General features: G+C 46.3%; 2 protein-coding genes across 2 annotated transcripts; both read left to right on the forward strand.

The window, feature by feature from the left end:
• Positions 1-5,824: 5,824 nt before the first annotated feature.
• Positions 5,825-6,442, forward strand: LOC120667715 (protein NRT1/ PTR FAMILY 3.1-like). Its single transcript, XM_039947733.1, has 2 exons — positions 5,825-6,039; positions 6,118-6,442. The coding sequence occupies exons 1-2, from the start codon at positions 5,825-5,827 to the stop codon at positions 6,440-6,442; spliced, it is 540 nt and encodes a 179-aa protein (XP_039803667.1).
• Positions 6,443-6,599: 157 nt separating this feature from the next.
• On the forward strand, positions 6,600-14,359 carry LOC120667716 (protein NRT1/ PTR FAMILY 3.1-like). Its single transcript, XM_039947735.1, has 3 exons — positions 6,600-6,745; positions 14,036-14,108; positions 14,198-14,359. Exons 1-3 carry the CDS (start codon positions 6,600-6,602, stop codon positions 14,357-14,359), a joined length of 381 nt encoding a protein of 126 aa, XP_039803669.1.
• Positions 14,360-22,296: the final 7,937 nt, after the last annotated feature.

Raw genomic sequence — 22,296 nt, forward strand, 5'->3', positions numbered from 1 at the left:
GCACAGAATTCAAAAACGCTCGTTTTGACACCTTTTGCTGTGATCAAGGGCTTGAACACCAGTATTCTTCTCCCTACACTCCACAGTAGAATGGAGTTGTAGAACGGAAGAATCGGACGCTGGTTGAGATGGCGAGGACGATGCTCGATGAGCATAGGACTCCTCGAAAGTACTGGGCTGAGGCGGTCAATACCGCTTGTTATGTGTCCAACCATATTTTCTTGCGTGCTTTCATGCACAAGACTTCTTATGAGTTGCGATTTGGACGCCAGCCCCGTGTTGACCATCTCAGAGTTTTCGGTTGCCGGTGTTTTGTGCTGAAAGAAGGAAATCTTGATAAGTTTGAGTCTCGCTCGTCTGATGGCATTTTTCTCGGTTATGCATCTCATTCCAGAGCATACCGTGTGTTGATTATTGATTCTGACATTGTCAGAGAGACTTGTGAAGTCACTTTCGACGAGACTGCACCGTGCAATGCTTCTGTCTTTGAAGTTGCAGGAGAAGATGAGCTCGGCACCTCCATCTTTGAAGATGAGGAGGAAGAAGGTGCGGAGGGTGATGCTGAGGCTACCACGCATGCTGTGGACCCAGTCGCCTCCGCCACGAGCTTGGACGATGATGACGGCCCCGATCCTACTACGTCTACTTCCCGGGGGCTAGTCGAACATGTGACTCAGCCTTCACTAGCTGCACCTGAGGAGGAGGTGACTTCGACAAGGGAAGCACCGCGACACATTCAGCGTCGTCATCAACCTCAACAGATGCTAGGTGACCTCAATGAGCGAGTCACACGGTCCAAGGTAACAAGTATCGCTGGCTTTGCTCATTCAGCGTTTGTTGCCTCTTTTGAGCCCAAAGATATTGGACACACTCTTTCTGATTCTAATTGGGTCAATGTCATGCATGAGGAACTCGAAAATTTTGAAAGAAACCAAGTTTGGGTTTTAGTCAAGCCTCCACCTGCTTGTAATCCCATCGGAACGAAGTGGGTTTTCAAAAACAAGCAGGGTGAGGATGGGTTGGTTGTTCGAAATAAGGCTCGTCTTGTTGCCCAGGGGTTTTGCCAAAAAGAAGGGATTGATTTTGAGGAAACTTTTGCCACTGTTGCTCGTTTGGAAGCGACTCAGATTTTTCTTGCATTTGATGTTTCTAAGGGTTTTAAAGTTTTCCAAATGGTCGTTAAATCTGTCTTCTTGAATGGTTTTATTGAAGAGGAAGTTTATGTGAAACAACCCCCTGGCTTCGTAAATCCCAAGTTTTCAAACCGTATTTATAAACTTCAGAAAGCACTTTATGGTTTGAAACAGGCACCTAGATCTTGGTATGATAGACTGAAAATATTTTTGCTGGCTTAGGGTTTTAAAATGGGATGTGTGGATAAAACTTTGTTCCTCATGCGGTCTGGCACTGATTTTCTATTAGTTCAGATATACGTGGATGATATTATCTTTGGTGGCTCTTCTCACGCTCTTGTCTCCAAGTTTTCTGAGCAGATGTCTAGAGAGTTCGAGATGAGTATGATGGGTGAGCTGCAGTTCTTCCTCGGGCTGCAGATCAAGCAAACTCCTCAGGGCACGTTCGTCCATCAAGCCAAGTACACCAAGGACTTGCTGCGGAAGTTCGACATGAGTGACTTGTCACCTCATCCGACTCCGATCAGCACTTCGACGGCGCTTGATGAGGACTTGGATGGCGAGGCGGTGGACCAGACGGAGTACAGGAGCATGATCGGCTCCCTCCTGTACCTGGCGGCGACGCGGCCGGACATTCAGTTCGGCGTCGGCCTTTGTGCGCGGTACCAGGCTTCTCCACGCACCTCCCACAGGCAGGTTGTGAAACGCATCTTCAGCTATCTGAAATTCACCCCTGAGTTTGGTCTTTGGTACTCTGCGGATTCTTCTTTGTTTTTGGTGGGCTTTTCTGATGCCGATTTCGGCGGGTGTCGGTTGGATCGCAAGTCAACATCCGGCACTTGTCAATTTCTCGGTACATCTTTGGTGTCTTGGTCCTCTCGCCAGCAGGCTAGTGTAGCGCTTTCATCCACAGAAGCTGAGTATATTGCCGCTGCTAGCTGTTGCTCCTAGATCCTATGGATGAAACAAACCTTGCAGGATTATGGACTGAGTTATGATAGGGTTCTCATTTTTATAGACAACATGTCCTCTATTAGCATTGCAAAGAACCCTGTCCTACATTTCAGAACCAAACACATAGATATCCGGTTCCACTTCCTGCGAGATAACCATGAGAGAGGCCACATAGACTTGATCCATGTTCCTTTAGAGATGCAGACCGTAGATATCCTAACCAAACCTCTTGAGCAGGACACCTTTGCTCGCTTGCGAGGGGAGCTTGGGGGTTTGTTACCCCTTTTGATCGCTGACTTTTCTTTGGTTAGCTTTGTAGGGTTTATTTGTTCTTCTCTTAGTTTTCTAGGTTTGGTAGTTGCTTTGTGCATATGCATTGTACATTTCTGCATTTTGCATTACCTCACGTGCACTAGCATTCTTGTATATATTGCTATGATCTCCTAGTGCTTGCTAGTGTGAGTTTATAAACGTGATCATGAATAGCTTGCTCCACTGTGTATATGACATCATCTGAGTTAAGCTATTTTGATTTGAAAATTTGAAAACATGGTCACCCTGTCTTGGCTACTAGCATGTTAGGACATGTTGATATGCTTTGCTATCTCATTCATGCTAGTGTAGACTTTCGTTCACAATTCATACTTGACATGATCCAAAATTGATAAAATTGCTTAAATTGTGCTTGAAATGGAATGGAAAGATCCATGTGGGATTGCTTGTCGCACTGATCGAGCTTTCGGGACGGCTCACTTTGCACTTGTGAGAACCCGGGCAAGGCTGTGCATGACTGAAACGAGTGTCTTAAGCTTATGATTGCCTTTGGCGTAGGCTTGGGCTCGTTGCTAAGTAAAGCATGACAAGTTTTCAACCCCTGGCATTAATAATTGCTTGATTTGATTCGATTGCAAAATGAATATTTACAACATGCTTTGGCTGAGATTGGCTCACCTGTATGAGTTTGATTAGCATTGATTTCCATTCCCTACTTGTTAGTGCTAGATCATGGGTGATGCTTTTATTTCTCCTAAACTGAACTCGCCTAGCTCTAGACTGATTTGATATACCCTGTTGAGCTAGTTGCAGGTCTTGTTTATGGATGCACACGTTCTTGTGACTAGTTGTTGCTCATATCCTTGTATCCCTGAATGCTTTCACTTACACCTCCTGCATTGCATTCATTGCATAGCATATGTTCAGGGGGAGTCTCAGTTTCAGGGGGAGCTTTAGGTCTAAGCCTTGATGTGTGCATGTGCCAACAAGGGGGAGAAGTTAGTGATCGAACAAGAGGGAAATTGTTTGATTTTTTCCAAAAACTTGTTGTGCACAGGGCTTTGAGAGTGCATACATGTGGTGAGAGTTGCACTGGTAAGGGGGAAATGCATGGGGTTTCTGCTTTGTTTAGCTCCTGGTTTTCCCTTCGCTTCTGGCATGACTGTGTCGAGCCCTGCCTCTGTCTTTGTTGAGTCATGCTTGTGTTTGATCGATTGCGTCGAGCCGTTGCCCTTGTCTTAGGGAATCGATCTCTGCTAGGTCAAGTGACTTGTTCTTCCTTCTTTCGAGCTTTTGTCACTTGTTCAAGATATCTCTTGCTTCTTTGTTTTTCTCTATTTTTGTTTCTCTCTTGGTTCGTTTGTGGTGTGTTGACAATGCACTCATCAAGGGGGAGATTGAGGAATGTGGAGTATTCTATCCTGCTTGTGATGAGTGAATTGTCAACCGTGCGGTGTGATCGTGCGCTTGATCTTTGGTAGCAGGTACACGGGCGTCGAGTGTCGACGGAGAGCTGCCGTGGAGCTGCTGTGGCCGATGGACCGTGCTGTGGACGGTGTTGAAGGGCAGCCGGGACCGGAGCTCGGGCTGGGCGGCAGCTGTGGCGTCCACTCCTGGATCAAGGACGCAAGCAACGACGGAAGGCGGGTTTCTTGGTTTACGCCACAAAACCAAGGAGGCGGACGGCGGTTGAAGACGCCAAGTCATGGAGGCACGGGCGTCGGTCTCGGGACTGACGGAGGTGACGGGCGTCGACGGCGTCTAGGGCCTCGCTGCGGGCAAGGAGGTGACGGGCGTCAGGCGGCGTCTAGGGCCGTCAGAAGGCTGAGGAAGACACGGCGTCTAGGGCCATGGCGTGGAGGCGGGAATCTTCCCGTGCGTGAAGTTTTGGCGGTTTTCTCAAAACTGGCCACCTACTCGGGTTTTGCGGACCTTCCAAAACCGCAAACCGGATCTTCATCGACATGGCGGCATCGCGGAGAAGACTCTGATTCGAAAAAAGAACCTCGGCCGTCGGATGAGTCCATGTATCTTTTCCGGTTTTGCCCCTACGGGCCTTCTAGTTTATTTTCAGCTCTAGGGGTAATTTAGTCTTTTGGGTCAAGAGTTGTTGGGGTTAAATCCCCCCTCACCCTCTCTCTCTCTCTCTCTCTCTCTCTCTCTCTCTCTCTCTCTCTCTCCTCTCTCTCTCTCTCTCTCTCTCTCTCTCTCTCTCTCTCTCTCTTCTTTCGGGCCTGGACAGCACGCCGCCCTCCTCTCCCTGAGCCTGGCGCCCCCCTCTCATCTCTGTCCCTCTCTTCTCCTCTCTAGAGTTAGGGATTTTTAGCCATGGATTTGTGAAGACTTTGTACGTGAATTGAATAGGAAAGGAGGCTCTTCCCTCCTTGTGCCCTCCGGGGATTTGATTTCGTTTCAATCTCATACGTCTTGTGCCTTGTTTGTGACGATTTTTGGTTTTCGTTTGTGTGATCATGAAGCACGAGATCGTAGTTCTTCTCTGAGCTGTTTGTGGTGAATCCATTGCTTTTTACTTTGTGCCAAACGCCTAGGATTCACGAGCTCTTTCGATTCGAAGTTCTTGAGTTCTAGAGAAAACCCCATTCTTGCTTGGAATTTCGTCGATTCCTCCTAAACCATGGAGTAATTCGTCGATTCCTTCCGTGGACGTGTTCACAAGTCCTTTGTGATCATGCCTACGAAATTTGGTGAGATTTGGACTTAATTTGGCCACTCAATCATCGAGTTTTCAAAAGATCGTGGGCTGGAAAAATTGTTTCTGGGCATGGGAAGAGTTTTTCCTATCACCGGATGAACCGACGTTATGAAAGTACCCATGTCGAATCAACCGGTGAGTAGGATTCTCATGTGTTAGGGTTTTGTTGTTGAGCCGTTGCACCGACGAGTTCTTTTTGTCCCTCATCGGTTTAACTGGTGAGTGGTTCTGTGTTTTGTGCTACTCTGCGTGTCGGTTAAACCGACGATGTGCTTCCTATGCACGTCGGTTTAACCGGTGACTACTAAGTCATTTTGCAGTCCCTCTGGACAACTGCATCGGCGATTGGATTTGAATTTATCGGATCATCCGGTGTTGAACGTCGGTTGAACCGACGCTTCTTTAGCCTTTGCATTGGTTCAACCGGTACTAGCTTTTTGCTGCTGCAGGCTCTGCGCATCGGTTAAACCGACGAGGTGCCCCTTGTGCACATCGGTTCAACCGGTGTGTATACCTTGCGTTGTTTCAGCTGCTTCTTCTCGCTGTTTACTTCCGTGCTACTTCCTGTTTGTCCTAGGGTTGTTTTGTATAGTGTAGCTCCTCTATAGCTATTCTACACTTCACCTAGGACTCTAGGGTTGGGTGTATACTTTGGATCTTAAGCCGAGCTTCAGATTGCGATAAATTTTTATCAGCTCTCATTCACCCCCCTCTAATCGCCATTTCCGTCCCTCACATCCCGACCCTCGCCATGCTCGGCGCGGTGATCGCCTTCGTGTCCGGGTACTCGCTGTACGTCAGGTTGCCGCTCGGTGGAAGCCCCCTGGTCCGGCTGGCGCAGGGCACCGCTACGGCGTTCAAGAAGCGGAAAGCCACCGTGTCGGACCCGAGCCTCCTGTACCAGGACAAGGACCTCGACGCCGGCATCTCCACCACCGGCCGCCTTCTCCACACCGATCAACTAAAGTAAGCTAAATTAAACTCAATTGCAGGTTGTTTTGTCTGCATGACCTGACGATTGAGGACTTGGATTGTGCTCGCAAGGTTCCTTGAAAAGGCAGCCATAGTGACGGGCGGTGACATGCTGCCGTCCGGCGAACAAAAGCTATGGCGTCTGTCGACCGTGCACCGCGTCGAGGAGCTCAAGTCGATCATGCGCATGCTGCCGATCTGGGCGGCCACCATCCTCCTCGTGACCTCGGGGTCGCACAACAGCAGCTTCATGATCCAGCAGGCGCGCACCATGGACCGCGACGTCGCGCCGTGCCTCAAGATCCCGCCGGCATCCATGCTCGTCTTCACCAGCCTCGCCATGCTGCTCACCCTCGCCGTCTTCGACCGCGTCCTCGCTCGCGCGCTCCGCCGCTAAACCGGCCACCCCACTGGCATCACCCACCTCCAGCGCACGGGCGTTGGCATGACCCTTTCCGTGCTGGCCAACGCGGTGGCCGCGGCCGTCGAGCGGAGGCGCAGGTCCGTGGCCGCCGCGAGCGGGCTGCTGGACGCGCCCTGAGGCCACCGTGCCGATGAGCGTCTTCTGGTTGGTGCCGCAGTACGCCATCCACGGCGTGGCCGACGCATTCATGGACGTCGGCCGCATGGAGTTCCTGTACGACCAGGCGCCGGAGAGCTTGAGGAGCACGGCGGCGGCGCTCTACTGGCTGACCTGTTGGTGATATGCCCAAGAGCCCATCATCACAATACGGTTTAAAGGCCCAAAAGGATATTGATCCAAGAGGGATTAGGGTTACTAATGGGTCTATGAGATAGAAGCCCATTAATATGCCCTATATATACGAGGGTGTGGCTAGGGGGCATGACCCCTGCGAGCCGCCCCACCTCCCTAGCCGCCGCCCCTCCCTCTCTCTCTCGGCCGCCGCCCTTGCCGTGCAAGCGGTGCTAGCACACCGACGCCCGGCGTTTAATCCCCGTACGTGTGGACTCCGTGGAGGCGCTGCTGCGATTGCTGCACTGATCGGCTGCTGGGATCAAGTACGAGGAGCTCGGTTCGTGGGACGTGATCGACTACTTCCTCTACATCGACGCGCGACTTCTTCCGCTGCGCTGCGCGTCTAGTGGTAATGATCTATGATCTTCTACTTGCAAGTATCTTGGGTATATGCGGTAGTGATGCTAGCGTAGCCTACCTGTTTCCCTACAGTGGTACCAGAGCCATCTTGCGTAGTTTTTGGTCTGGATCATTTGCATATAGGTGATATGTTGTTGTAGTAGATTGGATCTATTACTTTTGCACGGTTTGATTAGATCAATTGGTCATAAGGGGTTAAAACTAGAGCAAGTTGATTGCGCGGCATGTGACAAAAGATTAGTTTGTGTTCTTTCTCTGCTATGCATACGACATGTCCCTACCGGCTGGAATCACCATCGGGACTAACTGTGTGCATAAGTCAGCAGATTGGACCAACAGATCGAGGTCATGTGTAGATGCAGTCTTCTCAAGTGCAAAGTTTGCACGGTCAATGTGATTGACCTAGTGAAAATTGAGGCATTATGAATGGCTCGGATTTGAGGTGATGCGATCACTCTGATGAGATTTCATAGGGATTCCATTGATGCATTAAATATTTCATAGGGATTCCATAGCAAGCGGGATCGCCGTTGCTTTCTCGCTATAGCGGCTTCCTAAGCGCTACTTTGGTAGAACACATCGTACGCCTAACATGTTTTTGCAGGGTGTGATGTGAATAGTATGGCCTCAATGTCATGTTATGATGTATGTGATGATTTGTACGGCCTGCGTGTCGCAAGTTAACACAACCGGGTTGAGGTTGCACCATTATTGTATAATGACCTGCGTGTCGACTTGTGATGTTTGAATCCTCATGTAATTATTTCACTAGCTATTAGATGTAGTAGCTTAGTATCTTTTCATGGAGGCTTCAATCATGATGGCGATGATGATCACCACAAGACAGGACAGATGGCAATGGAGGTCACCTTGGAGCCATGGCGATGGAGCCCATTGTGATGCAAGAGGCCATACTATTCACAATATAATAAGATTATATGCCTGTGATGTTTATTTTCCTGTCATACTATTCTTTCATGCTTTTACATATGGTGGATGTTTTAATCATGATAGAATAGCTTCCCTCAGAAAAGGTTAAGTTTTGATGCCTTTTACCAATAGCTGCACCTATAAATTTTGATCGTTGTGTGGTAGGTTTACCAAAGTAGAGTACCCTCAGCTATCACTTTTGTATAGGGTGGATGTCGGACATTCACAAGCATAGTATTGGTTTACTCAACAAAGCTATCAAAACAGTTTTGGGCTTTAAGGCATAGGGTTGGGGCCAGGGCATTGGATGCCACCCAACAAACAACAGTCGCATAGAGATGTGATTAGCAATTTGTTGCTTACCTGTATCACTATTTTCTAGCTGTGATGCTAAAGCTCACTAGGATTTTAGTGATTATGGATCTTGAACCACTATATGTCATTAGAGGGAAGATGACTTTGATATAGTAGGTTGTCTTTTGTTAAATCAGTTAATGAAAGTCTTTTACATAAACTTAGTGCTGAAATCTTGCTTTACTTTAATGTTGTAGATCATGTCTGCCAGTAACAATTCCGCTTTCAATTTGCGTTCTGTTCTTGAGAAAGAAAAATTGAATTGAACAAACTTTATTGATTGGTACCGCAACCTGAGAATTGTTCTCAGACAAGAGAAAAAGGAGTATGTTCTTGAGCAGCCATGTCCTGATGATCTCCCTGACAATGCAACTGCTGTTGATCGCAGAGCTTATAAGAAGCACTGCAATGACTCACTTGATGTCAGCTGTCTGATGCTCGCCACCATGTCCCCTGAACTGCAGAAGCAGTATGAGCATGCGGATGCTCACACCATGATCGAGGGGCTACGTGGGATGTTTCAGAACCAAGCCAGGACTGAGAGGTTCAATATCTCAAAGTCCTTGTTTGCGTGCAAGCTGCAAGAAGGTAGCCCAGTCAGTCCTCATGTGATCAAAATGATTGGTTACATTGAGACTTTGGACAGACTTAGTTCTGAACTTCACCAAGACTTGGCTACTGATGTTATTCTCCAGTCGCTCCCGGCGAGCTATGAGCCTTTTATCATGAACTTTCAGATGAATGGCTTGGATAAAACATTGAGTGAGTTGCATGGGATGCTAAAGACAGCAGAAGAGAGCATTAAGAAGAATCCCAATCATGTGATGATGATTCAGAAGGGGAACAAAAAGAGGACGCGTTGGACGCCTCCTAATCCCAAAGGTAAAGGCAAAGAAAAGAGTTCCAGTGGTGAGTCCTCGGGCTCTAAGCTAAAGCCAGCACCTAAGGCCAAATCTGGCCCTACTTCTGAGGATGAATGCTTCCACTGTCATGAAAAGGGACATTGGTCTAGGAACTGCAAGAAGTACTTGGAAGAAAAGAAGAAGAAGAAGGGAAGTGAGACTTCCACTTCAGGTATAAATGTTATAGAAATTAATATTGCATTATCTTCCAGTGAATCATGGGTATTTGATACTGGATCGATGATTCACACTTGCAAATCATTGCAGGGTCTAAGTGAGACTAGAAGATTTGCAAGAGGCGAGTTGGACGTTCGTGTCGGCAATGGCGCAAAGGTTGCGGTGTTGGCGGTCGGCACCTACGACTTGTCTCTACCCTCCGGATTAGTTTTGGAATTAAATAATTGTTATTGCATTCCTGCTTTGAGCAAGAACATTATTTCTTCTTCATGTTTGGAAGAAGTGATGATTTTAAGATTGTAATAGAGAACAAACGTTGTTCTATTTTTTGCAATGGTATTTTTTATGCTCATTGTCCATTGGTGAATGGATTATACGTTCTTGATCTTGAGGATAAATCTGTTTGTAACATTAATACTAAGAGGCTTAGACCAAATGATTTGAATCCCACTTTTATTTGGCATTGTCGCTTAGGTCATATAAATGAGAAGCGCATTGAACAACTCCATAAAGATGGATTGTTAATCTCATTTGATTTTAAATCATTTGACACATGTGAGTCTTGTTTGCTTGGAAAGATGACCAAAGCGCCTTTCACTGGTCATAGTGAGAGGGCAAGTGACTTATTGGGACTTGTACATACCGATGTATGTGGACCAATGAGCTCAATAGCCAGAGGTGGTTTTCAGTACTTCATTACTTTCACTGATGACTTTAGTAGATATGGCTATATCTACTTAATGAGGCACAAGTCTGAATCGTTTGAAAAGTTCAAAGAATTTCAGAATGAAGTACAAAATCAATAAGGCAAGACAATTAAATTTTTGCGATCTGATCGTGGAGGAGAATATTTGAGCCTTAAATTTGGTGATCATTTGAAGCAATGTGGAATTATTCCGCAGCTAACTCCGCCCGGAACGCCTCAATGGAATGGGGTATCCGAACGGAGGAACCGAACCTTGTTGGACATGGTTAGGTCCATGATGAGCCAAGCTGATCTTCCATTGTCATTTTGGAGTTATGCTCTTGAAACTGCTGCGTTCACACTGAATAGGGTTCCAAGTAAGTCTGTTGAGAAGACACCATATGAGATATGGACTGGGAAGCGTCCCGGATTATCTTTTCTCAAAGTTTGGGGATGTGAGGCTTATGTCAAACGTTTGATGTCAGATAAGCTCACTCCAAAGTCAGACAAATGCTTCTTTGTGGGGTATCCTAGGGAAACCAAAGGATATTATTTTTACAATAAGGCGGAAGACGAAGTGTTTGTCGCTCGCAATGGTGTTTTCTTAGAAAAGGAGTTTCTCTCAAAAGGATTTAGTGGGAGCAAGGTGCAACTTGAAGAAATTCAGGAAACACCCGAAACTGTTTCAGCACCCACCGAAGATCCACGGGATGTGCAAGATGTTGCACAACCCGTAGTTGAGGCACCAGCCCCACGAATGTCTATAAGGGCATGTCGTGCTACTGACAAGCTCAACCTCCTTATTACGGAGGAGCGCCACATATTATTGATGGAAAATGATGAGCCCTTGACCTACAAAGAAGCAATGATGGGAGCCGACTCCGACAAATGGCTTGAAGCCATGGAATCCGAGTTAAAATCCATGCATGATAATCAAGTTTGGAACTTGGTCGATCAGATTGACAGTGTAAGACCTGTCGACTGTAAGTGGATTTTTAAGAAAAAATTATACATGGATGGAAATGTTCACATCTATAAGGCACGATTGGTGGCGAAAGGTTTCCGACAAATTCAAGGTGTTGACTATGAGGAAACCTTTTCGCCCGTCGCAATGCTAAAGTCTGTTCGGATTCTCCTAGCAATTGTCGTATATTATGACTATGAGATATGGCAAATGGATGTCAAAACCGCTTTCCTTAATGGACATCTAAGTGGGGATGTGTATATGACACAGCCTGAAGGTTTTGTCGATCCTAAAAATGCTGGGAAAATATGTAAGCTTCAGAGGTCCATCTATGGATTGAAGCAAGCATCTCAGAGTTGGAATATTCATTTTGATGAAGTAGTCAAAGGGTTTGGCTTCATCAAGAATGAAGATGAGCCTTGTGTTTACAAAAAGGCTAGTGGGAGCGCACTTGTGTTTCTGGTCCTATATGTGGATGACATATTATTGATCGGAAATGATATTCCAATGCTTGAAGCCGTTAAAACCTCATTGAAAAAGAGTTTTTCGATGAAGGATTTAGGAGAGGCGGCTTACATTCTGGGTATTAGGATCTATAGAGATAGATCAAAAAGACTAATTGGATTAAGCCAAGACACGTACATTGAAAAGATATTGAATCGGTTCAATATGCAAGATTCCAAGAAAGGTTTCTTGCCAATGTCACATGGCATTGCTCTAAGCAAGAGTCAGTGTGCTACGACACCTGATGAGCAAAAGAGGATGAGTACGATTCCTTATGCTTCAGCCATAGGGTCGATCATGTATGCAATGCTTTGCACGCGCCCAGATGTTTCCTTTGCTCTAAGTGTTACGAGCAGGTATCAGTCAGATTTCGGTGAAGCTGACTGGACAATTGTAAAGAGTATCCTTAAGTACTTAAGAAGAACTAAGGATATGTTCCTAATATTTGGAGGCGAAGATGTGCTCCTTGTAAAGGGTTACACTGATGCTAGTTTTCAAATAGACAAAGATGACTCCAAATCGCAATCCGGTTTTGTTTTCTGCATCAATGGTGGGGCAGTGAGCTGGAAGAGTTCCAAGCAAGATACGGTGGCTGATTCGACGACAGAGGCCGAGTATATTGCAGCTTCCGAAGCTGCAAAAGAAGCTGTTTGGATCAGAAAGTTTGTTTCTGACTTGGGTGTTGTTCCTAGTACGTCCAGTCCAGTGGGCCTCTATTGTGATAATAGTGGTGCCGTTGCACTAGCAAAGGAGCCTAGAACAACTAAGAAGTCCAGACATATACTACGGAAGTATCACCTCATCCGTAACTTTGTTGAGAGAGGTGATGTGAAGGTTTGCAAGGTGCACACGGATTCAAACGTTGCTGATCCGTTGACGAAGCCTCTCCCACAACCAAAGCATGAGGCGCACATGAGATCTATGGGTATTAGATACTTACATCAGTAATTCTAGTGTGCGTGGGAGATTTTTTGTCATGAGTATGTTTATGTAATGATGAATAATTGTTATTTGTTCCATGGATGATTATTTTACATTGATTATCAAGTATGTGACTTGTTCGTGAAACTCTTTGTTGACAATGATATGATTCTAAATTATCCCTAGTTTATGTCGTTATATGGGACAACAACGACGTTGAGACTAGCACATGCATTAATTGATGATCATGTTTCACGGATCATGGATATGGAGATATCGGATTAATGATGTGGACACATGTTGGTGAACATGGTGTTGGATTGACCCACTCCAAGACAATGTCGGGATTGTTATTTTGTATGTGCCATCAGTTGTTCTTGAGTATTATACCTACTGGATCCTTAGACCTGAGATCGCCATTGTTTCTCACTGTGTGTAGTGGTGCATCTTGGGGCTGCTAAACGCTACTCCGTAACTGGGTAGTTACAAAAGTAGTTTACAGGTGTGTCATGAAACATGGAATGGGATGTGAGCTTATCAAGATGTAATTTGCCCCTCCTAGATAACATGAGAGATATCTCTGGGCCCCTCGAGATAGTTGGATTTGAAAATGTATGGCCATGCCAAAGTGATTAAAGAGTTAATCATTATGACTAAAGGTTAGTTATTAATAGAATCCACTATTAGATCGAGAGAATGGTCGAGCTATCACAAAGGTGGCACGCATCTCGCCTTGAGCTTGACTGGTATCGTGTGGCAAAGGGATCGGTGTATGAGTATATCTAAGGTTCGGCCGATATGATCTTTATGTGTATTTGTGAGTCACTATGCCCTGCTAGGTGCCGCTATTGACTTGTGATTCGGAAATGATTTCCGATCACGACCACCTTCACATGAACCTAACGGGTCACACACTTAAGGGGTTTGGAATGTTGGAAAGCTTGCCTGTATGATTGTCTCTAGTGCAAGTGGGAGATTGTTGGTGATATGCCCAAGAGCCCATCATCACAATACGGTTTAAAGGCCCAAGAGGATATTTATCCAAGAGGGATTATGGTTACTAATAGGCCTATGAGATAGAAGCTCATTAATACGCCTTATATATACGAGGGAGGGGCTAGGGGGGCGTGACCCCTGCGAGCCGCCCCACCTCCCTAGCCGCCGCCCCTCCCTCTCTCTCTCGGCCGCCGCCCTTGCCGTGCGTGCGGTGCTAGCACACCGACGCCCGGCATTTCATCCCCGTACGTGTAGACTCCGTGGAGGCGCTGCTGCGACTACTGCGCTGATCGGCTGCTGGGATCAAGTACGAGGAGCTCGGTTTGTGGGACGTGATCGACTACTTCCTCTACATCGACGCGCGACTTCTTCTGCTGCGCTGCGCGTCTAGTGGTAACGATCTATGATCTTCTACTTGCAAGTATCTTGGGTATATGCAGTAGTGATGCTAGCGTAGCCTACTCGTTTCCATACATGACCAACTCGATGGGGAGCTACCTCGGCACGCTGCTGGTTACCGTCGGCGGAGCGGGCAGTGGCTCCAGGACAACCTCAACCGAGGGAAGCTGGACAACTACTACTGGCTCGTCGTGGCATTGCAGGTGCTCAACCTCGTTTACTACTTCCTCTGCGTCAGGTACTACACCTTCAAGAGATTGGAGACGGTTGGGGATGACAAGGAAGTGGAGCTCGACCATGTCAATAATGTCAGTGGCAACTGCAATGACGACACAAAGAAGGGTGCAAAAGCAAGCTTTAGGTAGCGTAGGGTGTACTTCGATGGCGTCGTTTCTTCATACCATGACTTGCCTACATTTGTGAACTCTTTAGCATTAGCGAATAGTGTTTGCAGATTTTTTTTCAATCATTGTACATGTTTATGTCCTCAAATCGTTCTAGGGTCCTGTTTAGTTCTCAAAAAAATTCAGTACTCGTCACATCGAATTTCTGGATACATGTATGGAGCAATAAGCCTACCCCAACTTGCTTGGGAAAAAAGGCTATGTTGTTGTTATTGTATGTATGGAGCATTAAATACAGTTGAATAAAATAACTAATTATACAATTTAAATATTTCATACGAGATGAATCTTTTAAACCTAATTAGTTCGTAATTGGACACTAATTATCAAATAACAATGAAATGTGCTACCGTACCAAAATCTAAACTTTTTCGCGAACTAAACACACCCTATCAGGTGCAAACCAACCTCTTCTTTCGAACCGTGCAAACTTCAATCTGGACCACCGAATCAACATCCAAGAAGTATAGGGGGATTGAGTAATTTTATAATTAACCACCCACCTCTAATCACACTTTTGCAAATCCCCCTCACACTCCCTCTTTGTAACACCCGGTTTATAAAAGAACATAAACCGAGCATTCATATACGTGCCAGGATCAAATCACACGTATATACAATAGAATGAACAGTATATCATAGCACATATCACGTAAAAAAATATAATAAAGCGAATACGAATGCTATTTATCATATTAGTGACAAAATGTCTTATACAGCGGAAGCGAAGTACAAATACGATAAAAACTCTCCGAAGCTGAGCAGGGCGCCACAGGGACGTCGACTGGGAGACGAACGCCTAGAAGTCCTCGTAGTCCTGGTAGCGCTGAGCAAACTCCCTCGCGTCAGCAGGAACTGAGCAGCAGTAGAGTATCCAAGAGGAAAAAGAGTAGAGTAGGCAAGAGTGAGTACACAACTTGTACTCAACAAGTATAACACAAACTATGAGGCTCTAGGTTGGCTGACTGACTGCATTAGCTTTTAAGTCTTGGCAAAATTTTATTAAAGTTATTTACTACAAGTTGATGAATTAACATAAACCCAGTTACATAGTAATTAATCAAAATTAATCATGTTACTACTGAGAACCAAACCACAACCACCAAGGTAACCCCGAGAGGCACCCCCTCGTCGGAAGGAGCTAACCCCACTAATCAAAAGGAGGATCTGGGCCGCTCATGACCGTGAGCACAGCTAGTATACCAGTTTTACACTCTGCAGAGGTTGCACATCTTTACCCACAAGTCGTGAGCTACGCTAATTGTTCATCACACTTCCTTAGGTGAGATGACTAGCAAACTCACTACGAGGCCGTTACAAAGGACACGTTGGTAAGGTGTAACCGCTAAGGATTCAGGCAATGCAACGATGGTACCCACCTCGAGGGGTACGCAGACCAAGCCTCGTAGCCTGGGCACCATTGAGGCTCGACTCCCCTCTTGCCCCGTCGGTAAGTTACTCCCGAACCAAAATGGCCTAATTAGTAAGCCAAGACCGTCCCATTCCAGTCTTGTGGTAGCGCTGTTGTCCCAGGTTTTCGCTCTATGAACCGGTCCTTATGGAGAGTGGCCAACCAGGCAGTAAGCACCGTGCTGGCCCCCTAAACCATGTTTCTAACAAAACCAATTTTAACGAGACGTGAACCACTCAAGCCACACAGAGGGTCACGCTCAGAATTAAGTTGCATATATCATTAATCAAATTAATTAAAAAGGACCATCATGTGTTATAGCGCGGCACCTAGCACAACTAACCAAAATGCAACCCAAAGGATATATAAAGGATATAAAGTGGCTAGGAAATCCTTATAGGCATACAATATTAAAATGCAGTATGAAAATGTATTTAAAAGTGATAGGTTGTTCATGTTATACTTGCCTTCCTCAAACTGTTCCTGCTGCTCAAACTGCTCAGAAGATGGCTCCTGGTACTGGTACTGGGGCTCCTCTGGTAGCTCAACGTCTACTCACGAACACATGGCCAAAAACAAGGCACAACAATAAGCATACAAGCAAATACTAACAAAAGCTAAGAAACAGTACATCCATACATAAAAACAGCACACTAAACTAGTTTAAAACTATTCTACGCGTCAGAACGATCGCGTGGACATAAAGAACGCTTAAAACAGAGTTAAAACGCATAATCTAGGCTAAAAACAAGTTCTAGGGGCTTATCTACGAGAAAAACTAAGTTCCATGGGGTTTTCTGCAAAAATCGAGGACTAAAACATAATTAAACTAGAACTCTGGGGTCTAACTTGCAAAAACAACAGACCTGGACGGCGGGTTCAATTTCCAGGAAGCTCAGGGGGTTAACTGCTAAAAACTGGGCCAAATCGTAAATATTTTTGAACAAGAGTGGACTGCGGGTTGATTTCAAAGAAAGGTGAGGGCTCTTTAGCAAAAGTGACAGGCCGAAGGGGTACGGTTGGATCTCAGCCGTTGGATCGCGATCCGTCGGCTCCAGGCGAAGGGGTACGCGGCTTCTAATCAGGCGCGTTGATCTCAGATCTAACGGACAGGAGTGGTTGGGCGCGCGAGCGGCGGCGGTAGGTCGCCGGCGACTCTGTTCCGCGGCGGCGCAGCGGGAAACTCGCCGGAGTTCGTCGAATCCGGCGTTCCGGGGCTTGTTTTGGCCTGCGGTTTGGCCTGGGAGGTAGTACGCACCACGCATTGGGACGCAGCTGCGACGGCGGGGGCGGTGCTGGGCCATGGCGCTTGCCGGGAGTGGCGTGTTCCGGGCTCGGATGCGGCCTACGGTCTAAGACAACAAGTGCAAAAGGAAACGGGCTGTTCTTGTGCTCACCGAGGGCTTGGGGAGGCCGGATTGCGTGGCGCAGGGAACCGGCGGCGAGGTCCGAGCGGCGAAGTCGACGCGGAGCTCGGGGAGGAGTCGTTGCGGGCGTCTCGGGGTTCCTGGATTCCCTTGGTTCGCCTCCTGGAGTTGCTGCGGAGATGCTACAGGGGTCAGGGTGGGAGGTGGTCTACCGGCGGTGAGCAATCGCGCAGGCGGCGCGTCTTACCGGCGGCGGCCCTTGTCGAAAAATTCGGCGCGTGCAGGCTGGAGGTCGAGGGCAGCAAGCTCGGGGATGGTCTTGCGCACGAGGTGGAGCTCCAGATGTTGTTGTCCTGGGCCGGGAGACTGTGGTGTGGCCGGTCCGCGGCGGAGCAGAGGTGCGGCGGCTCGGCGGAGCAAGATGTGCGGCGGCTAGGGTTCGGGCGTGGTGCTACGGGGCGAGGATGGGGGAGAGAGGGTCGCAGGGGCCAATTATAGGAGGGGCCCGGGGATCTCGGCGGGGCGCAGCGGGATAAGGGTCCCGGCGAACTCGCCGGTGATCTCGGCCGCGGCGTTGCGCTGCAGGGAGAAAGGAAAGGGAGGGGAGCCGCTGACGGGTGGGCCCGCGGGTCAGTGACAGAGCCAGCGCGAGCGGGCCGCGGGCGAGCGCGCTATCGCAGCAGCGGGCGTTGACGTGCGGGGCCCCGGTGGCAGCGAGGGCGAGCGCGAGCGGGCCGACGCGAAGTGGGAGCGGCCGGGCGTGCTGGGCCTCGCGGGATTGGGCCGCGCACGGGAGGGAGAGGGAGCCTGGGCCGTGGGGGGGGGGGGGGGAGGGAAAAGAGTGGGCTGGGCTGTTTCACTGGGTTGGGTTAGATCTGGGTTGAGTTTCTTGTTTTGGGTTTGGGCTGGGTCTTCTTTTCTCATTCTATTTCCTCTCTCTTTTCTATTTCTAATTCAAACAAAGTTTGAATTCAAACCACACTCAAATAATTAAAATCATGCACCAGCATGAATGCAACACCAAAATTTAAACCTATAGTAAAATTTTAATTACTTAAGAAACAAAATTTTAGATTAAATGCAAGCCTAACACAATAAACCTTAGAAAATTAAATAAAGCCAATTAAATTTATTAATAAATGCTGTAATTTAAATTAGGGTGTTACACTCTTCCCCTTGGATTTGAGTATGCGTTGGTATGTAGTACTCGTATCATACATAGTTTTGTTTGGAAAGCAGTATAATATGGATACGAATTTTGATTTGAGTATGCGTTGGTATGCAGGATTCGTACAATACGTACATTTTGTTTGGAAAGCGGTAATATGGATACGAATTCATCTTAACACGTATCACGTATAGTTGGAACTTAAAAACGTACCGCATCCTCTTGTGTAGTACAAATATAATCCAGCTTCCCAAACAAGTGCATCTGCTATCCTAGGGCCAATAATTGTTAGGGGACAACTATTTAATGCCATGTTTAGTTCACAAAAATTTTTAAAATTTTCTATCACATCGAATTTTTGAACACATACATGAATCATTAAATATAATTTTAAAACATAATTAATTGTACAGTTTAGCTGTAAATGATAAGATGAATCTTTTGAGTCTAATTAGTTTATGATTGGACAATAATTATCAAATAAAAACGAAAATATTACAGTAGCCGAACTCAAAAAAATTCGCGAACTAAACACGCCCTAAGCAGATCCACCCTTCCTCGCGATCGCCGGCGCCCCCGTGATGACCTGGGTCCTCACCGGACGCAGATAAAGAAGCTTCAGTTTACGTTCAAAGTCTTTCAAATAATTACTTTTATTCTGTCAGTTTGTGCAGACCACTGTTTCATGTGACCTTTCCCCCTTTGTTAATTCCTAAGGAATCCATCTTTTTAATTCCATTCTTGTTTTTTTTATAACAACCACTCTTGTTAATTATTCCAAAGGAATCCATCTTCCTCCCAAAGTTACCTTGTACTGCTACTTTGCTTTGAGTATGCCGTGCAAATCATACGCATATGATTGCTGAATTGGGCAGAGACATAGTGCAAGCATAATGGATGTATCACCATGTTTGGACCTAAGTGGTGGGCCTTTTCCAAAGGGAAAATTCGATTCATGCCACCACAACTCCGTGAAATTGGGTGTCATGTTGGAAATCATGCCACTCAATGGCATGATTTTCAACATGAGATCCAATTTCAAGAAATTGGAGTGGCATGGATCCAACTGACCCTTTTCCAAAAAGAATAATTGGGGATCATTTTTACTTTTCAGCTCGAGGACTGAAACACGCTAACACCAATTGTGATATATATATATATTTATCTTTACCTATTTCTAAAGAGAGGACTGTTTTTTGGTACATGTAAGAAAAATGGCCCCATTAGACTATTGTTTTGTGATTTTGGTGATTGAGTAACAACGCAATCAATGCGACTAATAAATTTGTTAAGTAAACATTTATAGATCCCAGAGATGAAGCAAAAAGGCCAAATAAAGCAAAACATGAAGAAAGAACTCAAAGAAAGATTGAAATAGACGAGTTCTGCAGAAAACAGTGGCACCGGATGATCCGATGCAGGCTCACCGGAGTATCCGGTTAGCACCGGATAAACTGACGCGTAGGCGTCGGTGCAATTTGCTGCACAGGTGGGAGAAAAGTCAAGTGGCACCGGATGATCCGACGATGCCAAGTTGGAGCGTCGGAGTAATCGCCAGAGGATGTACTAGAGAGCATGTCAAGCGCGTTAAAGCAAAGTCTTCAGCACCGGATGATCTGACGAGCACCAGAGCATTGCGTCGGAGCAATGACGTCAAAAGCCAGCCGAAGATGTCTTCAGCACCGGATCATCCGACGCGCACCGGATGAACCGACGCCACCCTATTGGTTTATCCGGTGCCTCCTACGTCACGTGTCAGAAGACCCAACGGCTACCTCAGGGCGCAGAGTGGCTGGATGATCCGCTGCCCATCCGTTGGTCAATCCGACGTCACGCAGAAAGTTGGGTAACGGCTCCTAACGGCTCTCTCCACTTGGTGGCATATATATATAGGGAAAATTCGATTCATGCCACCACAACTCCGTGAAATTGGGTTTCATGTTCAAAATCATGCCACTCAATGGCATGGATTTCAACATGAAATCCAATTTCAAGAAGTTGTAGTGGCATGGATCCAACTGACCCATATATATATGGACTCCCCAGCCATTTGAAGTTTGCTGGAGTTGTTACAAGCCTCAAACCCACCCAAGAACATCTCCAAGCCATTCAAGTGCTTATGGATCATATCTTTAGTTCTTAGCACACATTTGAGAGTGTTAGTGCTAGGTTAACTCTTTAGAAAGTGAACAAGCAAGGTCTTGTGCCTTTGTGCTGTGGTTCTCGTGTGAACTAAAGAAGATATCTTGGAGCGCCGGCCCCTTGGAGCTTTGTGGCTCGCCGGCAACGTCAACGACCCTCCGACTTGGTGTGGAGCGGCGTCGACGATCTTGTGCGGGGGACGTGGAGACCCCCATCATTTGTGGAGAAGCTCCTTAGTGTATTTCGGAATCAAGGTGATTGTGATTGAGTTCGCGGAAGAGACTTGATTGCCGAGAAGCAATACTCTTAGTGAGTGCTTCAACAACGTGGATGTATGTGTGCCTTTGTGGCTAACCGAACCACAGAATAAACACCCGCATCAAGAGTTTGCTTCCTCCTATCCCGCTCTTTACGTTTTCGCATTTCATACTAGTAATTCTTGTATGCCTTTACTTTCATAGAGTAGTTTCTTGTTAGGAAAGGCCATCGATTGCTAAACTCTTTTGGGATAGGAATTTCACACTAGAACAACCTTAGTTGCACATATAAATAGCATGTTTTAGCTTAATATTGTGCAATTGAGTTGAAGCCATAGGTTAAAGTTTTAAATTGCCTAATTCACCCCCTCCCCCTCTTAGGTTAGAGCACCCGATCCGGTCTTTCAATTGGTATCAGAGCTGGAACTCACTTCTTTCGCTAAGAACGCCAATTCCATTGGCAAATTGTTAAAACCGGCTCACTTGATCGGTTAGGCTTCGCACCTAGTGAGTTAGATCTTTGGGGAAAGGAATGGATTCATTAGGACCTCCTCCATATTTCGATGGCACGGGCTTCCAACGATGGAAGATTTTGATTCAATCTCACCTCCAAGCAAATGGCCTAAATATTTGGAGGGTAACAAGTGAGGGAATGAAGGGAAAAAGTCAACAAGAGAAGTAATACGATGCTATAGCAAAATGTGCCATTTTAAGCTCTCTTGGTGACAACGTTTTTAACCGTGTGTTTGCTTGTGAAAATGCTAAGGATTTATGGAAAACTATTAGTGAGAACCATGAAGACACAAAAGATGTTGCAAATAAAAAATATCATATTCTCATTGATAAACTTAATAGCTTCAAGCAACTTGATGATGAAAATGCCGAATCTATGTACTCACGGTTGAATATTCTTGTGAATGAGATTAACTCTTTAGATGTGAAGAAAATTGATGATATGGAGCTCATTCGTAAGATTCTTCACTCTCTACGAAGGCCGGACTATGATTTGGTGATCACAATTTTTTATGAAAAAGAATTCAAGACATTGACGCCAAATCAAGTCCTCAACAAGGTGATCGCTCATGAGCTACGCCATGACATCAAGCCAAGAGCGCCACCTTCTTCACCAACACATAGTGCACTTACATGCAAGCAAGTCAAGAAGTTGAAGAAGATGGCCATCAAAGGTAGCTCAAGTGAAGAGGAAAAAGAGGAGGCATGCCAAAACTCCTCAAATGATGAACAAGAGCCAATGAACCCCAACCTCTACAAGCAAGTAAAAAAGATGAACAAGTGCTTGCAAAAAATCAACTCAATGGGGTATATGGTCTTCCTCAAAGATGGGGCACATCACCAAAAAATGAAGGTTGAGAGGAGATTCGAGAAGAAGAAAGAAAAGAAGGAGAATAAGCCCAAACATGAATCATTTGCCATCTTTGGTGAATGGGTAAGCGGTGGTGAAGAATCAAGTGCAAGCTCAAGTGATTAATCAAGCAAAAAATTCATCACCCGCACCAACATGGGATCATCATCACACACATGCTTTATGGCCC

This window comes from Panicum virgatum, chromosome 3N, assembly GCF_016808335.1.
Source record: "Panicum virgatum strain AP13 chromosome 3N, P.virgatum_v5, whole genome shotgun sequence".
In the NCBI taxonomy this organism is placed as follows: domain Eukaryota; kingdom Viridiplantae; phylum Streptophyta; class Magnoliopsida; order Poales; family Poaceae; genus Panicum; species Panicum virgatum.

Bases quoted from the DNA above. Each gene is read 5' to 3' on its own strand.
- LOC120667715 (XM_039947733.1), top strand. From the start codon at position 5,825: ATGCTCGGCGCGGTGATCGCCTTCGTGTCCGGGTACTCGCTGTACGTC. The intron at 6,040-6,117 runs GTAAGCTAAATT...TGTGCTCGCAAG, and splicing joins CTCCACACCGATCAACTAAA to GTTCCTTGAAAAGGCAGCCA.
- LOC120667716 (XM_039947735.1), top strand. From the start codon at position 6,600: ATGAGCGTCTTCTGGTTGGTGCCGCAGTACGCCATCCACGGCGTGGCC. The intron at 6,746-14,035 runs GTGATATGCCCA...GGGTATATGCAG, and splicing joins CTCTACTGGCTGACCTGTTG to TAGTGATGCTAGCGTAGCCT. The intron at 14,109-14,197 runs GTTACCGTCGGC...GTGGCATTGCAG, and splicing joins GCTACCTCGGCACGCTGCTG to GTGCTCAACCTCGTTTACTA.